Consider the following 21,888-nt stretch of genomic DNA (forward strand, 5'->3'; position numbering starts at 1 on the left):
TTGCCCTGGTATTTGGGAACCCTCAGGTGGCATAGATGTAGCATTTCCTGTTTCACTTATTTTCCGGTATTGTGCACAGAGAGCTTTTTAGCTTTCTAAAAGAAGGTATCTGATCAGTGTATTTAATTCCGATGGCCTTCAAATTCAGGAGTAGGGGAACGGGACCCGACAATCTGGGTTTTTTTCCTAGAAAGTAAACTATAATTTGTAGTAACATCGCATATTTCACCTGAGTTCCTAGTATAGAGAGGACTGGATGTAGGGTAATGCCATTGTTGCTCTTTTTCCTGTATGTACAGTGAAAGTCAGCCAAAATTCTTGATCTTAGCTAAGTGTAAATGTAACAACAAGATAATGTATAAAATATGTTGCTCTTCTGTTCTCGTTAATTTTATGCTGGGAATGGAAAGCTCTTCCCATGTTAAAGGGGAAATTTCTACTTAGTAACTCAGTAAAATTGTTTGGGATTTTTAATTCACAATAATGTATTTACTGTGGTGGTAACAACTTATATTCTGGGGAAGCAGGAACCAAGAAATAATCTTTTGGGTTTTTTTTCTCGTTTTGTCTGAGAACTCATTATCCATGCAAGCTTGTTATTTACTACCCCATAGTAATACTGTTTTAAAATGTGCAGGAATATCTGAGATTTGTGGTATGAGAGGGCTGAATTGAATTGGATCTAAGTAACTGCAGATGTGGCTGGCTTCATCTTTATCAGCTTATCTAAGCTTTTGCACTTAAAGGCTTCTGTCAGTTCAAAGCACAGACACTGCTTGGTTGAACAGAACTAAACTATGGTTGCACTTCTTAGCCTTTCAAAAATAATGCTAACTTAATTCAAACTCATGTACTACAGAACTTGAAGGAGTTTAGATATGCATCAAGTAAAAATTCCTTTCCATTTTTATAATGCAAGGAGGCACAAAAAAAAAAGAAACATATCAAAGGTCTTGAAGTTTAATTTTAGTTTTCTCAAAAATGCTTTTTCTTTCCATGTGAACAAATACAATTTGAGTTCTTCCCCCATTCACTTGCTTAAAATAAAGAAATTACTAAAATACAAATCAAAATTTAGCATCAAAGAGCAACTTTGTCAATACAGGCACTTGGGGACATTCTTAGAATGCTGGAATAATTATAACACTGGATTTCTGTTCAGCATAGGGATAGACAAAAATTTGCTACTACATAGCATAATGAGATATCTAACTACATTTCTGCATTTGAAATGGTGGGAGAGCCTACGAGTGCAGCATAGCTAAAACCAGCTTTTTTTTTACCTTGGGTTTTGTTTTGTTTCTATCTCCATTTCTGATAGTTTGTACTTCAGCTAGACATCATGGCACATTCAGAGGAGAGTTAGTATCCTTTCTTTTGATTACACTTTTTGAAAGGGCAAAAGTATGGACCGCATCACAAATATATAATTTCAAAAAGAGCCTCAGAAATTAGGACTGGAGATTTCCAGAAGCCAGAGCAAACTCAGCCTAATTCATTTGCTAGTAAAATATATTTAAAACAATAACAGAAAACGCTGTGCACAGGAATGATTGGGTTTGCACGTCAAAACTTGTATTCCAAAATCCTTTGGCCAAGGCAGGATCTGTGAAAGATAAACAGGAAGAAATGATTAGGAAAAGTCTGTTGAAGAACTAAGAAGATATCAGGTGTAATCATGTCTTTTTCCTTTCCCAGAACTCAGTCCATCAGCTTTCAGGCATGCTTCTTCATTGACCTTTCACCTTAGGTTAAGTTTATCAGGCTCCTATATGATATTTGCTATTTATGAAAACTTGACTTTGACTCGTAATGATATCCTATATAAGATGAAAATATGTTTTGAAAATAGCATTTTCCGATCCCTGGGGAAAACAAAAAAAAAAAAAAAAATTGGATCCCCTGTAGCATTTGTGGACTCAGCCTGGGCTGATGAGAGCCGAGGAAGGAGAGTACGTCCAGGGCACTGCCTGTAGCGCCTTACAGATCAGACAGCACCAGTGGTGACCCTGGCTAAGGGATCGTTCATCTGGAATGGCCCCCGTCATCTTTTCCTTTGGTGCAGATAGTTTGCACATCCTAGTCAGCAGAGTACTTGACAAAAATTTTAGATGGCTATTAGATAAAGCAGCAGGATATTCTTTTATGCGCAGTACCCCAAATAATGTAAAGAAAAGGCACGCTAGGGAAAAACAAAGGGGAGAAAGCAAAACTTGAGAGATTGGTTTGACTGAACATCTGAGGCGTTGACACGATGGGACGACCCCGTTACTTTCCTGTCCCTGAATACTGTCAGTCGTGCTAGTGGCAGGAGTCGATTGCGCGGGCCCGTTTCAAAGGTAGACTTCTGTGGTGTCTTGTGCCTCCATGTTCTTTTGGACCATGACAACATGCGTATGTGATTAATAGAGATTTTTTACTGGGGGGAAACGATTGTCTTCGCAGGTGAGATTTCTCCATGTTGATTGTAGATTTCTAAATAACCGAAAGGGAATTCTGTCACCGGGAATGAGAGGAAACTAATTTAGGTGAACATAGTATGTGGATGTTTATCATCCTGTGATATAGTTCAATGACTTTCATTGCAAACTACAGGAAAAGTTTAAATTATTTAAAGGTCTTTCTAAATCCTACACAAGTTAAGAAGTGCTCTCAGCAGGTACTATAAATGTGGATTTTACTCCAGTCTTAACTCATACTGCTGTGATTACTTATTCAAATTGTGCAGGCAGCTGCCAAGTCATAGATGTGATGTCCTTTATTGCAGAAGCATAATACTTAATTTTGTTCGTTAAGATATACTAATCAGAGATATCTTGATCTGTATAATTCTAGAGCACAATCTAAGATCTGATTTTAGAGATATTAATATGTGCTAGATGAATGATTACAACAGTTGCTTAGCTTCTGTTAATTTGAAGTCTTTAAAGCATTCAATAAAATGAGTGCTGTCCACCCCGAGTGGAATGCCAATTCTTGTTTACAACATTATAAAGTTAAAAAGTCCAATAATTGTCTCCAGCAGGCTCATTTGCATTATTTCTTCATAGTAATTACATGAACAATAGGGATTCTATACCTAAGAGCAAAATATATGTTGAACTGTATAGGCTGAAATATAATCACAGCAAATATGTTTTAATTATGTTTGTGATGCTGCGGAAGTACAGGCACGGCAGAAAGCTGTTCTGGTATCTACGGAATGAGTCATAGCATAAAACACTGAAACATTGAAATAAAGGTGGTTCTAATAAGGAAAATAATTAAATTATGATAAACAAAGGGAATGAAATTGCTTTATTTTTGTTGGAAGTAAAGGTTTAATTGGAGGATTTGTGTAGGTAGCAGGAATGGGTTTGCTTTTAAAGGAAATAAGAATTTAATTTGCCTAGAACTCAGGTGTTTCTTCTGAGATGAGTAACAGATTTTAATTTCATGTGCAGTTTTGAAAAGTTGGGGAGAAAAGATACTTTTGTGTCACTCCAAATACGAATTTTTGGAATAGCAAAAAATGTTTTGTGCTAGACATAGTATTTTTATTATATGAAAAAGAAACCCCTAATACGATAACGAAATGAAATTAAAGGGAAACATTTTGTTTACATTTTGAATATATTAAAAAGTTAAATACTTTAAAAGAATGAAATTAATGCATATACAGGCATAAAAAAATTTTGAATGTAAAACAACATTGAAGCATTCTGGTCAGGAAGCGTTTGGAAAAAATACTGCACTGGTCTTTTCCCAAAACTGTATTTGTTTCCTAAATCAACTTTTCAGTAATATGCAGGTGAATGGTTGATGTGAGTGTCACTGAATGATTATTCTTGTCCAAAAAAATACAGGTGAAAAAAATATATGCAGCTACAAGGGTAGGGCTGGTATTTTGGGTGTGGCTTCTTAGTGGTCTTGAGCAGCTGTCATTAGGACTTCAACTGCTCAGTTTGTTCTGAATGTTGGGGGTGTCCGTTTCCCCGACTCTGTTTCCCCATCAGCAGAATGGGAATCAAAAATAGTTTTTCCTTTGCAGTGGTGTGGTGACGCTCACTCCACTACTGTGGTGATACATTTAGATTGTGTAGTAATGTACGTGATACCCATGTATTAATATTTAGATGACGATAATGTTACCTTGATTGCAGGAAGACAAATAAAAGGTTATGTCTGGTTTGTGCAAAGCTCTGAGTGAATTGCTGGTATTCAGGATGTGTGATCATTCTCGGCATTGCACCCCGGGGCTGAATGACACGGCCAGTTTGATGATGACTCTCTTTGCTTGGGCTATCAATATAAAGTGTCACTTCTAGAAGAGAATCAGGCCAGAAGAGAGCTTTAGCCACAGGGAGTCAGAAGAAATGAGCTTGGCAGTAAGATTCCAGGCAGAATAAATAAGGTTTGGGAGTATTCTTAGCAAAGAAATACACTCACTATTGAATATAGTAGGATCCAAATCAGGTATTACTTCTGGGGGAAAAAACCAAAACAAAAGAAAAAAAAAAAACCCAGAACAAAACCTCAGAGGCTTTCTATTGATCTTATATTCTGTATCCATTCATTTAGCTATCATCTGCAGTCAATGAAGCTATTGAAATCTCTGTTATCTTTGCAAACAAGTTGTGGCCTACCTTTCAGGAATGTAATTCCTTAATTCTCCTTGATTTCAACTAGCTGTTATTCTAATTTTTTCTCATGCAGATTTCTTGGAAGAGCTTCTTCCCATCAAGCAACTCCCCCATCCCTTTGGTGGTGAGGGACTGCTTCTCTAGTGTTCCTCCACACAGGCTTAAAAATTCAGTTATTGTCAAATCTCTTGTAGACAAGAGCAGGAAAAGGAAAGAAAAAGTATTTATCAAATGTAAAACTCTCCAGGTAACCCTTAAAGTGAATAGTATCACAAGTGTACATAGATTATTGGGGGCCTTTTCCTCTTTGCTTTAGTTATTTGTAAGGTTGTGGTTTGTTTGTCTTTTATAACCAAAAAAAAAAACCAAACCCAAAAACCCGCACCAAGAAAAAAAAAAAAACCCACAAAACAAATGCAACCATCTTGTAATCAATAAACTGGCATCTGGAAGTTAAATATTCTCAGCTTCATTTTCTGTGGCAAGACTTAAATTGCCTAACATTCATGTAATTTTTTTCTATGTGCTTTTTAGGAGCCATATGCTTGGTATTTACTTCCTTTTGTTTTTTCCTGCTTTCCCATTTGTTTACTCTAGGTATTTCTATTTCTTGGTTGTTTTCATCCTCCAAACTGGCTGATGTTTGGTTTTTGATTTTTCACTACCACCGTCCCTTTGGAACTATATCTCAGCGGACAGAAGAAAGCTGAAATATGAGGATTTTTTTCTTTCTTGTGACGCTATAGCATACTTTAGATCGAGGCTTTTTACAGTCTTGTCACATTTTCTCTATTATCCATCACCTAATCTGCTTAACCTCATTCCTTTTTATTGGTAAAGGACAGATGCCAGACTTCTAACTTTTTAAGTCTTATATTGAAGTTCTTTTTTAAGGTATATAGATTAAGTATACTGTGTATAGTACAACTTCACTACTGTCTTCCATTCTGTCTTACAAATAGACATTCTGCTCAGGTCTAGAGAATGGTTGGAATTAATGTAGCATTCATCTAAACTGTTCAAACTGGACTGAGTAGAGACTGACCACACTGGCAAACAGTATACAAAGATTTATAGGTCGTCTGTAAGGAATCCATGGTATTCACAGATCAAGAAGTGGAACTGAATCCTTAAATGGTGATTTCTAGCAATACTTATGTATACTACAATCTCTGTGACTGTGACTCATCTGTGAGGGACTGTTCATGACCTATTCATAACAATTGAGAAACATAAGAATTTTTCAGTCTTTCCAGATTCTTTCACAGACTTGGAACTGTTTATTAAACCTGCATATCAATAATATGGGAAACAAAAGCAGAATATATAGCTTGCTCAGGGACTCTGCTTTTCTTATGAATTTCTATCCTGTTATAGGAAGTTTTGCAGTCCCCCCAAACTGCTGCGTGTTTTCTCTTCGTTGGGTTGAGATTGCTTGCGTTTTGTGCTGGTTAGAAGGGCAGGGTTATATTCAGGCTAATTATTTTTTCTTGAAAATAATGTTTGAGCCTGTTCTACCACTATGCCGCACTTTCTCACGGCACATACGGAAAAAGAAAAGGAGACTGGAGAACCCATGGGATTTCCCTGTTTAGCCACCTTGCTAATATTCAGCAGCAGTTATGCACCAGGCTGGAGAAAATTATGGCCCAAGTATTCTCATCCTGTGGTCTTCTGTCTTTTTCTGAGAAAAGCTACCTATTAGTGAAGCTGACATAGCGAGGACAGGGAAATATGGTCCAGCTGATAAACGTGCACAAACTCAGAATCCAGTTGTGGTCAGTAGTGAGATATGGTTTTGACTTTTCAGTATGGGTGGAAAAAAAGTTTGGTTTAGTCATGCTATGATTGTGATTTTTGACTGGCCATGATTCCAATTTGTGTCAAAGAAAGAGTTAACATTTGATGAGCCACAATACACTTGTTAACTGTATCAGGTTTTGTGTCAGAATATCTGTAATGGAACTGAGCAACAGTGCATTTATACTGCTAATATTTTGTTGAAGAACATCATACAAGAGATTATCTTTTCAGTTAACCTTGCCATCAGTGTCCATTTACATACCCAATGATGCCATCTCCATAGGCAAACAAAATATCCCATCTCCTATGTACCGAGTAAATGTGAAAAGGCAGCTTTACTGACTTGATAAATAATCTCAAATATTTTAATTTACTTCAGGGTCTTGCTATTTTCAACACTTTATTATCTCACAGTCAGATAATTGTTAATCTCATTATTTATCTAGTTTGTATAAGTCAGTTACACCTGATCTATTAGTTATCAGAAAAGTATAAAAAATAAACTTGTAGGCTAGTGGTAAATTCTGAATTTAATTGGACTATAAGTTATGGAGTCATAATATGAATTAATAACTAGATATCAGTTGTGATTTTTTTTTTTTCTTTTGCTTTTTTGGGGGAGGTGTCTTTGGTTCTGTCTCTTTCTTTATAACTCTATATATGTTCAAATAAAGAGTTTTGTCTGGTGTCCCTTGAAATTTCAGACAGAGACTTCTACTGAGTCCCTGGGTCTTAGATCCTAAAACCATTTACATACATCTTAGAACTAGAAATTTATGCAAGAATTCAGACCTATTTTTTCCATGAGTATGAGCCATACTGAATCCATAGGTGGTAATTGTAGAAATTAGCTAATCTCTTAGACATTCATTTCTAAAATTATGTATTCTGGGTTCATTCTTCCTTGTCTCTTTTTCAGAAAAAGGGAAGGGGAAAAAAAGCCATTTGATACTTCACTGTCCTCTGCTTATGGTGAAATAAGCTCAGTGAAGGTTGCAGCATACAGTATAACAGAGCCCTTGTGTCAAGAAGGACCTCTGTGTTATTGTAATACAAGTAATTAATAATCGTTATTTATAGATGAGTACTGACTTGGCAGTTGTCAGCTACCCAGCTAACCAGCTGTCATTTGGTTCTCTCAGTAGAGTTATTTCAGATAAATAGCAGGAATGTACATAAGGTATTTGGATCTTGTGTCATTCTTGTATCTAGGGTATCATTTGGATAATTTAAAAACTTCAGTTCTCAACATTGTACCTCTTTTTTATTTTTTTAAAGTTTGTGGTTTTCCTTCTTTTTTTTTTTTTTTTTCTTCTGAGCCCTTCCGATAGGTATCTGAACTCATTTTATTAGAGAAACCTTAGCAGAGTCCTTGGAGACCTTCAGAGATCCCCTTTATGCAGCTGTTTCCCTCCTTTGGTGTTCCTTTTATGGCCATTAAGTTCTCTAGTGGGCAACTTAATCATCAGTTCTTTGAAGGAGGGGGAATAGGCGTATCATTTGAAAAGAGGTCCTGAGAAGTCATGATATGTTTCTTTACCTCTTAAATTCAGTCTGGTGTGTATCGTGCATCTTGCCTGCTGCTCCCAACCCCAAAAGGTAGTGCAGGATAGCTGGTCACCTGTCCTTTCTAAGACGAGTGTCCCAGTAGAGAAGTGCAAAGAACAGCTGAATGGGGAGAGGACCATATGGCGTTTTGGCTGTTCTGTGCTCACAGAGTGATACGAGCGCTACCAAGCTTGTGTGGGTAGAGAAAACCGACAGTGATTCAACCATCATTAAATTAGTACAGATGTCTCCTGCAGCCTCCCACAGTAGTCTTCACCATGAGCTCAGACGATTTGGATAAAGGTCTAGACTAAATCACTGCTAAGTCTGTATGGATTCTGGCTGTTTTGAGATTGACATATGTTACGCACTTACAGCTTTTGTGATACTGATTTGTATACAATTTGACTGTATTCATGGTGAGCCAGAGTTTCTTTTTTGTTGGGACATTGACCCTAAATTCTGGATGTTTTGAATCACAGGTAGGTTAGATGTTTACAGTGAATGGCATAAATACTCCAAACAGTGCCCACACTTACGGTTGTAGCACTGCTATTTTTTCCTCCTTGGAAGCAGGTTAGGTTATCTGATGTGCCAAAAAAAGTGGTAATTGTCGCTGAGACTGTAGTCTGCATATGTACTGAGAAGGGGACTGCAAGTTGCTAGAGAATCAGAGGTAATACATTACTAAATATCAAACCCTGCTGGACTGGGCACAGTTGTTTATTTCTGCTTATTTAATATTGCCTATGTGTAATGGTTTGTATTCTCCTCTCCTCTGTCAATTCTTCCAGAAAAGCATTAACAAAGGCAGAAGCCATGATCTATCTCTAGTGCTTTAAAGAATATTTCAAATGTAATGGTATTGCAAATTAATCGCATTATGAGAGACATAACCTTTGCAAGTCAGTTTGTAAAAATTCACAGGAACGCATGACTTAGTGGAAATGCATGGGAAATTACATTAGGAAGCTTTGAAAAACCACACAAGTGATGTGGCAAATAATTTCTTGTGAAACTGCATGAAATCATAATAACTAGTTTCAACCAGGTTCTTCTGAATAACTTACAATTCTGCATGAGTTATCCCTAATAAACATCTAACTGCAAGAAAATGAGGAAAAATAATCAAATTATCCTCATGTTATATCTATTTATTCTGAGGTATAACGCTCTGATGTTACTATGTAACTGCCAACACAGTAACTCTGAAGAACTAATGCTTTGTTTGATGCCTCATGAGGAATTTGCTTTGTAGCATTTCCTAGCTGTGTTTATTTTCACATTCCAAGTAACTCGAAAAATATTTTTAGTAAGAATTATACTGTACCCATGTTCACAGGTTAGTGTAAATACACTAAAAATAACTTATCACACGTAAGTAGATAGTTTATACGATAATCAATATGTAAGTACTCACAATTTAATTTTTCAGCTCTCTATTTCACTCAGTTACCTTATCAACAGTTTTCAATTTTAGCTCAAAGCTGGCTGCATAGCTGATGTTTATATTTCTGCACTGTAGATGTGTTTGACAGCCAGTTGCTAGAAAAGAGCTTTCTATTTGCACTGCCATCTTTACACTTTATGTGGATTTTGACAGTACTTACTTCCTTATGTTCAGACACTGAAGTATGCTAAACAGTCATCTTAAGTTTGAAAAATTATCTTCAAAATAGGTATTTTAATGTTTTCAGGTTTGTTTAATGCATTCTGTTATTTAATAATACTTAATAAAATAACAGAATGCATTCTGCATTGATTTGAAATTCTTTTATTAAGAAGGAAGACAGGTTAAATATATTATCACTGGGATCCTCCTAATCATTGTGAGCAAAGCATGATCAGAAGCCAGGATGGTGAATGAAAGCAGAGCCTTGAAGGACTGTAAAATCATGACAACTTAAATATGCTTAAATAAATAGAAATACCCTGTCACCTTTGACCGCACTGGCCTATTGCACTTTTTTCTGCCTTCGCTGATCTAGGCTATAGCTTGCCTAGTTTGGCAGATTTTTGTAAGCAGCCTTCAAATGGGGTAGTGCTGTGGGTATGTAGCGATTAACTTTTTTATTCCTCTTCTGCAGTCCTAAGAGTATGTATTATAAGATATTGCTCTGACATTCACTTGAGGAAATAATTTGAAAAACACAAAGAGGTCTTAACGCTCAAGTGCAATGTACTCTGTGCCTGAGAATGAAGCCTATCAAGTTATAATAAGCTTTTAAAAAGGAAAGAAAAAATACAGCTCAAACAACATGGAAGAAAAGCTCAGAACAGTGTGAATACGATGACGATGATTAAAGGAACAAAAGAGAAGGATTTGGTATATAGGAACTGCTGAACTTCTGACTAGCACATTGAATGGGAAATTCCCATGGGTTATGGGTTTTTACAGCCTTCCCCGTCTTTTGTCTACATTGAGGAAGGAGCGGCAAGACAAACTGTGCTGGCAGTAGAATTTGACAGCCAAAAGGGAACAGTCTTCTGAAGTCATGTTTGGAGACTTCACACAATCTTACAAGTAGCAGAAACCACAGCATAGTTTGTGTCCAAGACTGACAAGATGGACGAAGGGAGTAAATGGCTTTACTGCTGTTTCACTGAGTTGGGAAAAGAGTGACAAGTGCAGGAGGCACTGTTAATTATAATGCCTGAGGCACTGGAATTGTTAATATAAGTGCTTGACCCCAAACAGTAGGAGATGACAGATACTTTTTCCCCGCCTCCCCCCACTCAAAGACACAGAAGAGGGAATGTGTTTTACAAGACTAAAACTGCATGGAATTTTTGAGGCTCTCTACCCAGCTTTCAGATCTCCTGTGGTGAACCACAGTACACTATAGATGAAATAACAGAGAAGTAAATGAGATGGGAAAGGATTCCTCTTTGGCAATACGACACAATTTCATTGCATGTTTCCAAGTATCAGAAACAGTTGGGTTAAAAAATCAAGACCTTTTTTCAGGAATGGTGTCTGCTAGAACACAAGAAAGGAACAGCAGTCTGGGTTCAGAAATAGTTACATGAACTCCAAGCTAGGCAGAAAGCCAACTACAAAAAGGTGCCAGCCATCTGAGGCCACTTGACACAGGACACTTGGGTGTTAAATAGCTGCAGAAAGCAGTGACTAAAGGCGGCAGTCCAAGCTGCAGTGGGACACAGGTCATATGTGGTGGTGGTGTTCTCAGGACAGAAGGGAAGACAGATGGTATTCCCAAATGGAAAGGGCCAAGGCCAGAACTAGGAAAACAGAAAGCTTTAGCTATCATCTGGCTTAACATAAGGATTCAGAAGCAGGAAGGTATAAAAGAAATACATACAGAAAAATCAACCTGAGACCATGCTTTGGAATGAAGATAGCAAAGAGTAGAAACAAATTACCTCGTCTTTGTTGCCGTCACAACCACTGGAGATGAACACGTGATTGTGGATTTGGGGAAGACGTTGCATCTGGGGGCATGGTTTCCTCCCTCTTAGTGAGTTCCCCTGGCAGGGGGAACAACTTCTGTGAAACAACGCTGGCAATACATAACAGTTCTAATTAAAAATTAATACTGTGATTAACTGGAGATAAATGTGTAGAGCTGTTCAGGAATGGCTTGGGTAGTCCTACGGTCTGGATGTTTTTTCCTAATATGGATCTTTGTGAGACCGAAAATGGGTTTATCTCTTCCTCTGTTTCTCCCATCTGTAAAAACAACTATAGCTATCTTTGTTCTCCCAAGACATTCAGTGAAAATATATATTAAAAATTACTAATTCAGCCTGGTGTAGAAGGCAGTACATGAAATGTACAGAAAGGACCGATGGTACTCTAACCAGGAAGGCCTTAGATCAGGATACAGTCACATTCCTGAGCTCTTTTCTTGCATCAGTTGGTCATAATCAGTGAATTAGAACAAACAGATTTTTAGATCCTAATCTTGTCTGCAGTTTTTAAACAACAGTTCACTCTAGTGTATTATAAGATGATACCAAAAGGTAAGCAAAGAAAAGCAGTTTGTGCACAGTTGCAGTATGAATATAAACAGAGACAAAATTAGCAAATCAAATAGAATAAAAAAGCAGCAGCAAAGAATAAACAGAAACATAACAGAAGCCATCTGGAATCAAAGATACTCAAATGACATGGTAGGAAACTGAGGCAGACAAAAGCAGAGATTACACTCTTAAATGAAAGTTTTAGGGATATTATTGCTTTAATTCTCTTTGAATATTGTTATAAAACTGCAGCTGAGAAGTGTGAGCAGTAGTGTCTTTTGACAGTTACTCCAGAGGCTTCAAGTTACATGATTCTCATCTTAGATGAAACCTTTGTCATCCATGGACATGTCTGTTTCCTTTCTGAAAGTGTTCCAAGTACTGACATTATGTCAGGTACATCAAATCTGTGCCCCAGTTTGTCATTACCCTGAATAATAATGCAGAATATTTGGTTTTCTTCTTCCCCATTGTGCACCTATAATTCCCATTACTAAAGATGGGATCAGCCTATCCATGGAGAAAATGAAAGATTCTATTAAATTGAAATTACATTCACTTTATTAATTCTGTGTTGTGTATGAATGAATTGAGTCTATCTATAATTGTTTAATTATGAATGATTTTTTTTAAACTGTGGGTCATCAATAAATGTGCTCATTGTCCATTATGTGTCAGAGCACATCAACAACATACACAAAAACCTTCTGGAACACCTAACGATGTTCATATTTTTAGGGAAAAAAACCCTGCAAAGTCACATATGGAAAGAAGCATATGATGAGTAAGGTGCGTTACAGTTTTTGAAAGCATTGATATATATAAATGATTGTAAAAGTCACTAAAATCCATCCATACTTTCACAGAATGAGCTAGAGCTTCTTAGAACCCAGCAGTTTTGGAAAAGAGTCATAAAAGCTGAAAATTCTGTCTCAGACTTCATTAAATGGGGTCTGCCTCATAAATGAGGAATTTTATTGCAAGGCATAGGTAAAAAAGAGAAGAACCTGAAGCGTTAGGGTAGTGTTGGTGTGTTATGTGTGTATCTGTGTAACACCAGGTGAAAATCAGTGCTGCATTAGTTAATACCTTAAAAGATTCCAGAGTTAGGAAGGAGAAGAATGATGCGAATTTTAAAATGCAGTTTTAAGGACAGATTATGCCTTTTCCCTTGAAACAAGTAAGGGGGTAATTCCCTTGTAATTACACGAGGATGAATTAATTACTTTCTAAGAAACTCAAATAAAAACTTGACTACGTAATGCCTTCTACTCTTTTCTTAATTAAAAATGTCCAGGAGCATTTTCATAATATGTAGATTCCCCTCTGCCCCCCTTGTGAATTATTGATATATTTATGCTTTTTTTACTAATATGAGGAAATCTGGGTTACAAACCCTCCCTTTGATGATGCATCTTATTACGGGCTAGTCTGTATCAAGTTGTGCATCAACAACATACTTGGAGAGGACTTGAAGTGCTCAATGCTACTACAAAGGCCAGTCAACAGCTTTCTGCTAATTCTGGGTATGGACCAGACCCGAATGCATTATGTACTTTACTGATGGTGAACACATGGCTTGAACATGAAATTTATTGTGCTGAGCAAGCTGCTGTTTTGACTACCATTGATTTGCCAGGTAGGTGACTGAGAGCAGGTGAGACAGTTTCCATCTGCAGAAGAGACTCATAAATCTCTCTGTGTACTCAGAATTGCAAAAGAACTTCAAACAAACCTAGCTTGGAGCTTCTACAGCCTTCATCCATACATTAAGTCCTTGGCTGTATACACAGTTTTGAACAAAGTATTTGTTAAGAAAATGTGGTTAAAAACATGATGAACAAATATCTATGGAATAGGAGAATTTAATATCACCAACATGCTTGTATATTTGTTTTTTCTGCAGAGTAGTACTTTTACATCTACAGAATATAGAGGGTCTTTGAATAAGTTTCAACTCCACAATTTCTCTTGCATTGATTGTAATTATGCATGTTTGTAATGTATGTACGTGGGAGACTATAAATATATATTTGAATAGTGTGTTGGCAATACTTTCAGATATGCATTCATTATTAGTGAAAATAACGTTACTTTTGTGGAAGAACACTGTGTGTGCTGTTACCATTAATACTGGCCTCACTGATTATCATCTATATTGTAACATAAAATAGCAAAGGAATTAATAATGATTAGAAGCTGCGGTGTTCATTTTGAATGAAGTTCACTTTTTAGGAACAGACCTGTGCTGAGGCTACATGGGAGCCATTAGTAGGGTATTAATACAGGGCATCTGCATCACCATTAAAGCTAGGAGAGGATCCAAAACCTCTCCTGTTGCCATAAATCCAGGCACGTATTGGGTGATGGGGTTGCGTGTGCTGCTTCAAGGGAGAGAGAGGTTTGAATTTATAGTCCCACAGGCAGGGCAGTGATGGAGGAAGATGATTTCACTTCCTTCAAACTCTAATTAACTGAATCTCACATAAAGGAAGTGAGTTTGACTCACTCGGAACATGATTAAGTTTTCCAGTAAACATGCTTTTCTGTTTGCTTTGGGATGCTCTCTAGTAGTGGGACATAGGGGCTAGCTATCGATATCTCTGTTTTTAAATAGAAAGTCTTGTTACATTTCTTGATATTGCTATGAAAAATAAGAGGTCAGCTTTCAAGCAGAGGTGCAACAAATAAAGCTACAGGTGTGGAAAGCAGTTCCATATTTACCTTTGTGAGGCTTTTTCAGCAGAAACCAGTATTCATTTATCATACTCATTATGCCGCTCTATCATTCACCTAGACCCTATATAATTATGTGTTTAATGATCTTTAACCTTCACATGAACACAGCTTGCTGAAGCTTGACGATTGCTGTAAATTATCATTCACATCTGGTAGAAGAGAGAAAATATTACTTGAAAAAATACCATGCTTTCTGGCTTAGAATTTCACTTCAGTTCTGTGATTTAACTTTGTAAGTAGATGATGACGTTTTAATCCTAAATCCAAACAATGAAATTATTTTGGAGAAATGGCTCTTCCATAGGTCATTTATTATAATATTTTGATACTAGAGTGTAAGAACTGCAGAACTTAGAAAAGATATTTTATTCTGTCAGCCTGGATGCTCACCATAAAAAGTACATATTATTTCAGTAAATGCCATATTTATAGCTTGTTTTTTATTAAAGAACTAAAAAAAAATTTGCTATCATTTTTGACACTGTTAATCTTTGCGTAAAAAAAGTGGTCTTCCACTAATCAGACTCAGTTTCAACTTTAAGATTATAAAATGCATCTGGCTTAATGTTTAGCCCTTCATTTCATAGTGTTTCAAATAGCAATATCTATTTCTTTTTTTTTATACGAAGGACTTTAACTTATTAGAAGAAACAATTAATAGTAATCATAGACCTTTTTTCATTTTAACCGTTGGTATCTTACTAGCACTGCAAAGGTTTTATAGCTCTACACTAACTTATACCAGAACTGATTTGTGAACCATAACTTCTGTTGGATAATACGGGTAGAATTTACACCGGAGACTATACTGTCAGCCTCTCCTACTTATTAGCAAATAGCAAATTGGACAATCTTTGAGGATTCTCATGTATCTGTGTGGGATATCTAGTTTATCCAGCCAGTGCTGCCTTCAAAATTCAGATTATAGTTTTTTCCACTGTAAGACTCTGTGTAGTTGGGTGAACTGAGTTGTTCCCAATTGCTTTGCTGAGTTGTGTGTGTCCAGACAATGTTGTGATATGACATCACTGTAATTCAGCTATGAATATTCTGCCAACGCTTTCATATGCAATGTTAATAATGTATAGATTTTATTCAGGAATCAAACAGATGCTTAAAGTATAAACAATCTGTTTAAATCACTGTCCTGATTTCAGCTGGGACAGAGTTAATTTTCTTCCTAGTAGCTGGCACAATGCTGTGGTTTGGATTTAGGATGAGAAGAATGTTGACAGCACACTGATGGTTTAGTTGTTGCTAAGCAGTGCTTATGCTAGTCAAGGACTTCTCAGCTTCCCATGCTCTGCCAGGTGCACCAGAAGCTGGGAGGGGGCACAGCCAGGCCAGCTGACCCACCTTGGCCAAAGGGCTATTCCATACCATATGACGTCATGCTCAGTATAGAAACTGGGGGGCAGCGATCACCTCTTGGGAACTGGCTGGGCGTCGGTTAGCAGGTGATGAGCAATTGCATTGTGCATCACTTGCTTTGTATATTATTATTACTGTTGTTATTATATTGTTATTATTATCATTACTATTTTACTTTATTTCAATTATTAAACTGTTCTTATCTCAACCCAGGAGTGTTTCTCACTCTTACTCCTCCAATTCTCTCCCCCACCCCACCGGGGCAGGGGGAGTGAGCGAGCGGCTGCGTGGTGCTTAGTTGCTGGCTGGGGTTAAACCAGGACAACCACAAACAGATTCTGGATTGATCTTGACAAGCTCTGGGACCCTGAAAATATTTTTTTTATGTTTGCTGACACCTAGTTTGAGTATAGTCCTGCTCATAAGGACAATAATCTTTAAGAAAAAAAAAGTTGTATTAACATGTCTTGTGGAGCAGACAAAACTGCAGTACCAAGCAACAGGAGAGTGCTGTTAAATTAACATAAAGTAAATTATGCTGATTGTTCTCAAGTAAAAGCTGATCGCAGCTACAAAAAGAAAAACAGATTGAGTTTTTGGACAAAGGACTCAGCTGTCACATGATGTCTATGTGTATGTTCATGTGGGTTGGGTAGGAAGAGTGAACTGGATTGAGTCATTCATGTTCACGGACAGTTAAAGTGCTTTTAAAAAGTTGTTAAAACAATGGTGTGGTAACAGCTAGTGTGGTAATTATGTGTTGCCCAGCAAAACACAGAGGATGAAGTTACACCTTTTGTAGTCAGTGGGAGTTCCGCTATTATTGCAGAGCAGAGAATACACTGGTGGCCCAGGATTTTGTATGTATAATAAACCAGATCAACTGGAAAATCAGACCTGACTGCTGTTGTCTGCTGTGCTCATTGCAACAGTTCGAGATTCCTTTTTTGTAAGGTGCCGTTAACGAGTTTTCTAAGCTCTTATTCCTGAACAGCTAATTTGCAGATGTAACTGTACGTGACCAATTATCTGCTGAAGAACCTGCAGAGCCTACTTGTGGTATGACATAAAAATCTACTTGTGGCTTGGCTGTAGCCAGTGTTGCAGGGCTTTTTTCCCACACCTATTTCAATATCCTAATACAGATTCTTATATCAAATGACAATGCTGCCCGGCCCTAGCAACCACTGCTATCAATTGAAAAGTAAAATGCATAACCAGCAGCAATTTCTGTTGAGCTGTCTGCACAAAAATGAGCCAACGGGAGCAAGTCTAGTAGTAGTTGTGTAAGTCACGCTGCAGCTATCCTAAACAGGTTGTATGTATTTCCTTCAGGCTATCTTTTGTGACGCAGAGCAAAATAACACTAAATGCAAGTTACATTTTTAATGACGTGATATTCACTACTTCTTATTGTTGTTCATATTGAGTGTGTTAGATTTAATAGTGAACAGAATGTAAAATACTACTACTGTATATTTAGGTTATTATCCTGTATTTTTGAATGTGTTGACACTGATACATATGGTCCACCAATTGGTGCACTCACCCTTGCAAATTAAAAATTATTGGAGATAATCTGATATTTAGTACTTGGATCTGAGCCTACAAAAAAAAATCAATGGATGTCCTTTGTTTGTCTCCAGTGTTCTTCAGTTCAGGCTTTTAATTAACAAAAAAAATTCAAAGCAAAGAAGAAAACCTATTTTTCCCATACTGTTTCAGGTTATTATAATCCTATCTTGTACTTTGAAAAGTCAAGTACAATACAAATATTATTTTTTCTAATGGGGCATTGAGGAGAATGGGAAGATGCTTCTAAGGGTTTCTCTTACATTTCTGGAAACTTGCTTTAACAAAGCTTTCTGTCAGGGGAAGTACTTTTAGAATAAAGATCTTTGAACCTTTTAAGTTCTGCTAACAGCTGAGTTATGATATGGTTCTAAATTTCTGTGAATGCTGTCTGTTACAACATTCACATAGATGCCAGTGTTCAGCCATTTTCAGTCACCTGAAAATAAGCTGAAAGTAATAACTAAACATAAGAAACTAGATTAAAATATATATTATTGTTAAACCTTCATTCGCCCTTTGATCTAATAGGTTAAGGACATTTTGTGCTTGTTCATTTTGGCTGATAATAGTTCTGAAGACATTTACATTTTAGAACAGGGATTTAAAATATATATAACAGCTGCTTTTTAAATAGAAAGTCTAATTATGCCTATGATTACATTCACTTTTGATTAGTATGCATACAAATCCCTACTCTCCTTGTGTATTCAAGCTGGGATATGGATCACTGGTGCTAAGATTAAAGTACAAAAGAATAGCTTGACAAAATGTGTGGTTAGACCAATGCAAAAAAAAAAAAAAAAATCTGGGTGTAATTTTTGTCTCTAAAATGCTTTTTTTTTCCTTTTAGTTACACACAGACCTGGATCCTGGCAGCAGCAAAATCAAGTATATTCTGTCAGGAGATGGAGCTGGAACAATCTTTGTGATCAATGACAAGACTGGAGACATTCATGCTATGAAAAGGCTTGACCGTGAGGAAAAAGCTGAATACACTCTAACAGCTCAAGCAGTTGACAGGGACACAAACAAACCTCTGGAGCCTCCTTCAGAATTTATTATTAAGGTTCAAGACATCAATGACAATGCCCCAGAATTTGTTGATGGTCCATATCATGCCACGGTTCCAGAAATGTCTGTTGTAGGTATGTATGTCGAAACATCAACAAACTTTGATTGCTCACGGTTTAAACTATGCCAGTATGCCACTGAGTTGTTGATGAATAATTAGATATTTATTATGTTGTTAGCATTAATTTGCATATTTTCAAATCTCGTCTTGGCCAAAGTTTTCATCTGCAGCACAATAGTAGAGTCCCTTAGCAGTCAGAAAATCACTAACAGATGTATTAATGTGTCTTTCTTCGTCCAACAACACTTTAATGGGCTAAATTTGTATTCCCCTTATGACGCTGTAGTTAGAGTGTTGTTATTGAGAAGGATTTATTAAGATTTTTTCCAACATGACACTCTAATCCTATTCATATTTTGTTGATGTTTAATTATCTGTTTGTGTATTTTGATACACAGATGTAGCACTTGCGGTATGTGGATACATACTTATTTGTTTTCCTCTAAGTGCAACTGTAATCACCCAAAAACATTGAAATGAAAGATGCTGTGTCTGGGAATTGATGGTTAGACTCTAGAGTGGACTTAACCAGTTAGCCATAAGATTTGCATGGAAGATGGAAGGGGAAAACAGAGAAAGCTGTGGAACAAGATGGTGAAAAGGGAAATTAACTGTGTGAAAGGGGAGAAAAAGAAAGGAGTAGGAAATAATCTTCTTAATGCGTTTTACTTATATTTATTCATTTTGTCGGATTAGTGTGAATCTATTTCCTCATGGATTAATATATTAGAATTTTTTTTTTTTTGCATAGTTTGTCCCTTGTTCTGTATTTGCAGATGTCTAGATACGTACTTACAGAGGTACATCTTTATGTACTCAGGTCCTCAGTCCCTACTGACACATATATATCAAGTGTGGGTGGTCTTTAGCTGTCACTAAAGCAAAAGGGAAATAAACCTATCAAACTAAAAGAGTCAATTTCAGGGTAATATAAGAAATCAGTATAAGCAAAGACATCAAAATCTGGCCATGAAATGCAGAGTAAATTCTAATGTTTTCTAGTATTAGGTTGAGGATCATGTGCTTTTCAGCAATTTGTCTACATCTGTCAAAGCAAGATAATTGAAGGAGTGCCAAGGCACTTTGTAAAATAAAGCAGCACCCTATCAGAAAGTTTCAAAAGCACCATTCTGTCTTATTTAGTTAAAAGGAGGAGGAATGTGAGGAGGCAGAACCATTCTCTCACTCACATTCAGTACAATGAGTTGTACCAGGTCATTTTCAAATATAAGCATGGTGTGCTGACTAGACGGTGATACCTGAGGCTTCATTTGGTTTTTTTAATCAACACTTCTCCAACAGATTTTCATATCTTGGTTGCATTGACTTGCTTGTGCTGAAACTGATATGTGAATTTTCAAGCCTGCATGTCAGTTCTTTTACCAAAACATAGATTTAACTTGTTAAGTTACTTTTAATTATACAGCAGCACAAACATAATATGGACCTGCTTTCAGAAGATATTTTTGCTAAGCTCTAGGCAAGTAAATGGCTTAATTAAATAAAATAAATTAAAAAAAAGAAAAGAAAAACAAAAGGGAGTAGGAGAAGGAGGAAGGGAAATTGAAGGCAGTTAATCCTTATATGAATGGGACTTGTTTGGTATTCTAGGGAAAAAAGTAAATGAAGATACCTGCAGACAAGAAAAGATGGTTTCTGATCACAAAGGCTACTATAAAAATAATTTATATCTGTGCATATGAGCAGTATTTTTAATCCGTAGTAAAGACATGGCCCCTATCCAAGGAGTATTCATTGTAAAGAAGATGAGGGGAAAAAAAACCTAAAAACTTTGACAGGAAACTAGTCAGAAGATCAGGTGAATAAAAAACTAGTGATTTGGTTAACATGAGGTTTGAAAGATGGTAAAAGTGCAATGAGAGCAACAGAATAAAAGGTAAAGCATTAATGAAAAGAGGGGAAGTGAAACAATGGAGATAAGTGTTAGGGTGAAAGAGGAGGGAAAAATGTAAAGGAAGGTCATGAGAGATGAATTAAAAGATAAAACTTTATCCGGGAAAACTTTATAGTGGAAGACTGTAGAAGAAATGACCAGTGCCTGGAAATTGGTGTCAGTTTAGGGAGTAGTGAAAGGGGCTGGCTTTTGGAGGATATTATTCCACCTGTTCTCCCCTAGCATGGTGGGGGAAAGAGAAACAGTTCTTTACTGAACTGCCTCTGAAATCATGTAGTTCCACATTTTTACGTGTTCTTAGGCTGCATGGAAGAGTTTGGTCCAAAAAGAGTTTATTCTAACAACACAAATATAGGTAGAAATTTGTTATAGATTATTTCAGAGGCTTACCATTTATTACCTTGAATTACTGAGACTATGCAAGTTTTGCACATTTATCTCTTATGATCCCTGATCCTTGCATGTCTTTTATGTGACGCTTCTAGGAGTGAATGTTTACAAGCTGTTTCTCTAAAGAAGTACAAACATACACTCCTGCTCTTTTCTGAAAACCAAAACGTAATTCTCAGCTGCCACTTCAAAACTCAGAGTATATTTGTCATTGCATTACATGGGTCATGAATGACTAAATTCTATGCAGCATACGCAGTCAAGTCTGCATCTTAATCTCCGATGGAACCAAATTGCAAGGCTGGAAAGCTGAAGATGAGAATGTTACCCCTCCACCAGGGAGGTGTTGCTGTCACTATTTCCTTCTGCCTTCCTCTTTGAACCCACGGGTAGCAACATCAAGAGCTGTACTAAATGATACGCCATAAATTATTTTAACTTTCTTCAAGTTTTGTTAGTCCTCTTAAAATTACTTTAACTCCTCTGTAATGTTTATAAGAAAACTCAGTCTCCTTTCAGAGTTCAAGGAAATTTTTTTTTTTTTTTTTGCCACACTAAGAGTATTTCACTTCCATTATCCACTTACTTAATTCCCCTTAAAGAGATCTCCACCCACTGCTAATTTCAGCCTTCACGTTTCTACAACACAGTCATTACTAGGCAGTGTTCTTATTCAGGATAAAACAAAGTTCTACTAAACCTCTTCTTTCCTCAAAATGCTTATACCAATTCTGACTGCTCTGAAACAGAAGAGGAACTCATATGCTATATATATAGTACTTATGTAATGAGGATGCAGTACAAGGCAT

General features: G+C 36.7%; 1 protein-coding gene across 3 annotated transcripts in view; it reads left to right on the forward strand.

The window, feature by feature from the left end:
• The window catches only part of CDH8 (cadherin 8), a 137,287-nt gene that overhangs the window by 20,855 nt on the left and 94,544 nt on the right, over window positions 1-21,888 (forward strand). For all 3 annotated transcript variants that reach the window (XM_075715672.1, XM_075715673.1, XM_075715674.1), the window contains one exon: window positions 18,493-18,787. In XM_075715672.1, the coding sequence (XP_075571787.1) occupies window positions 18,493-18,787 (295 nt within the window). The remainder of the gene's footprint in view (window positions 1-18,492; window positions 18,788-21,888) is intronic.

This window comes from Pelecanus crispus, chromosome 8 (assembly GCF_030463565.1).
Source record: "Pelecanus crispus isolate bPelCri1 chromosome 8, bPelCri1.pri, whole genome shotgun sequence".
NCBI classification, from domain to species: Eukaryota; Metazoa; Chordata; class Aves; order Pelecaniformes; family Pelecanidae; genus Pelecanus; species Pelecanus crispus.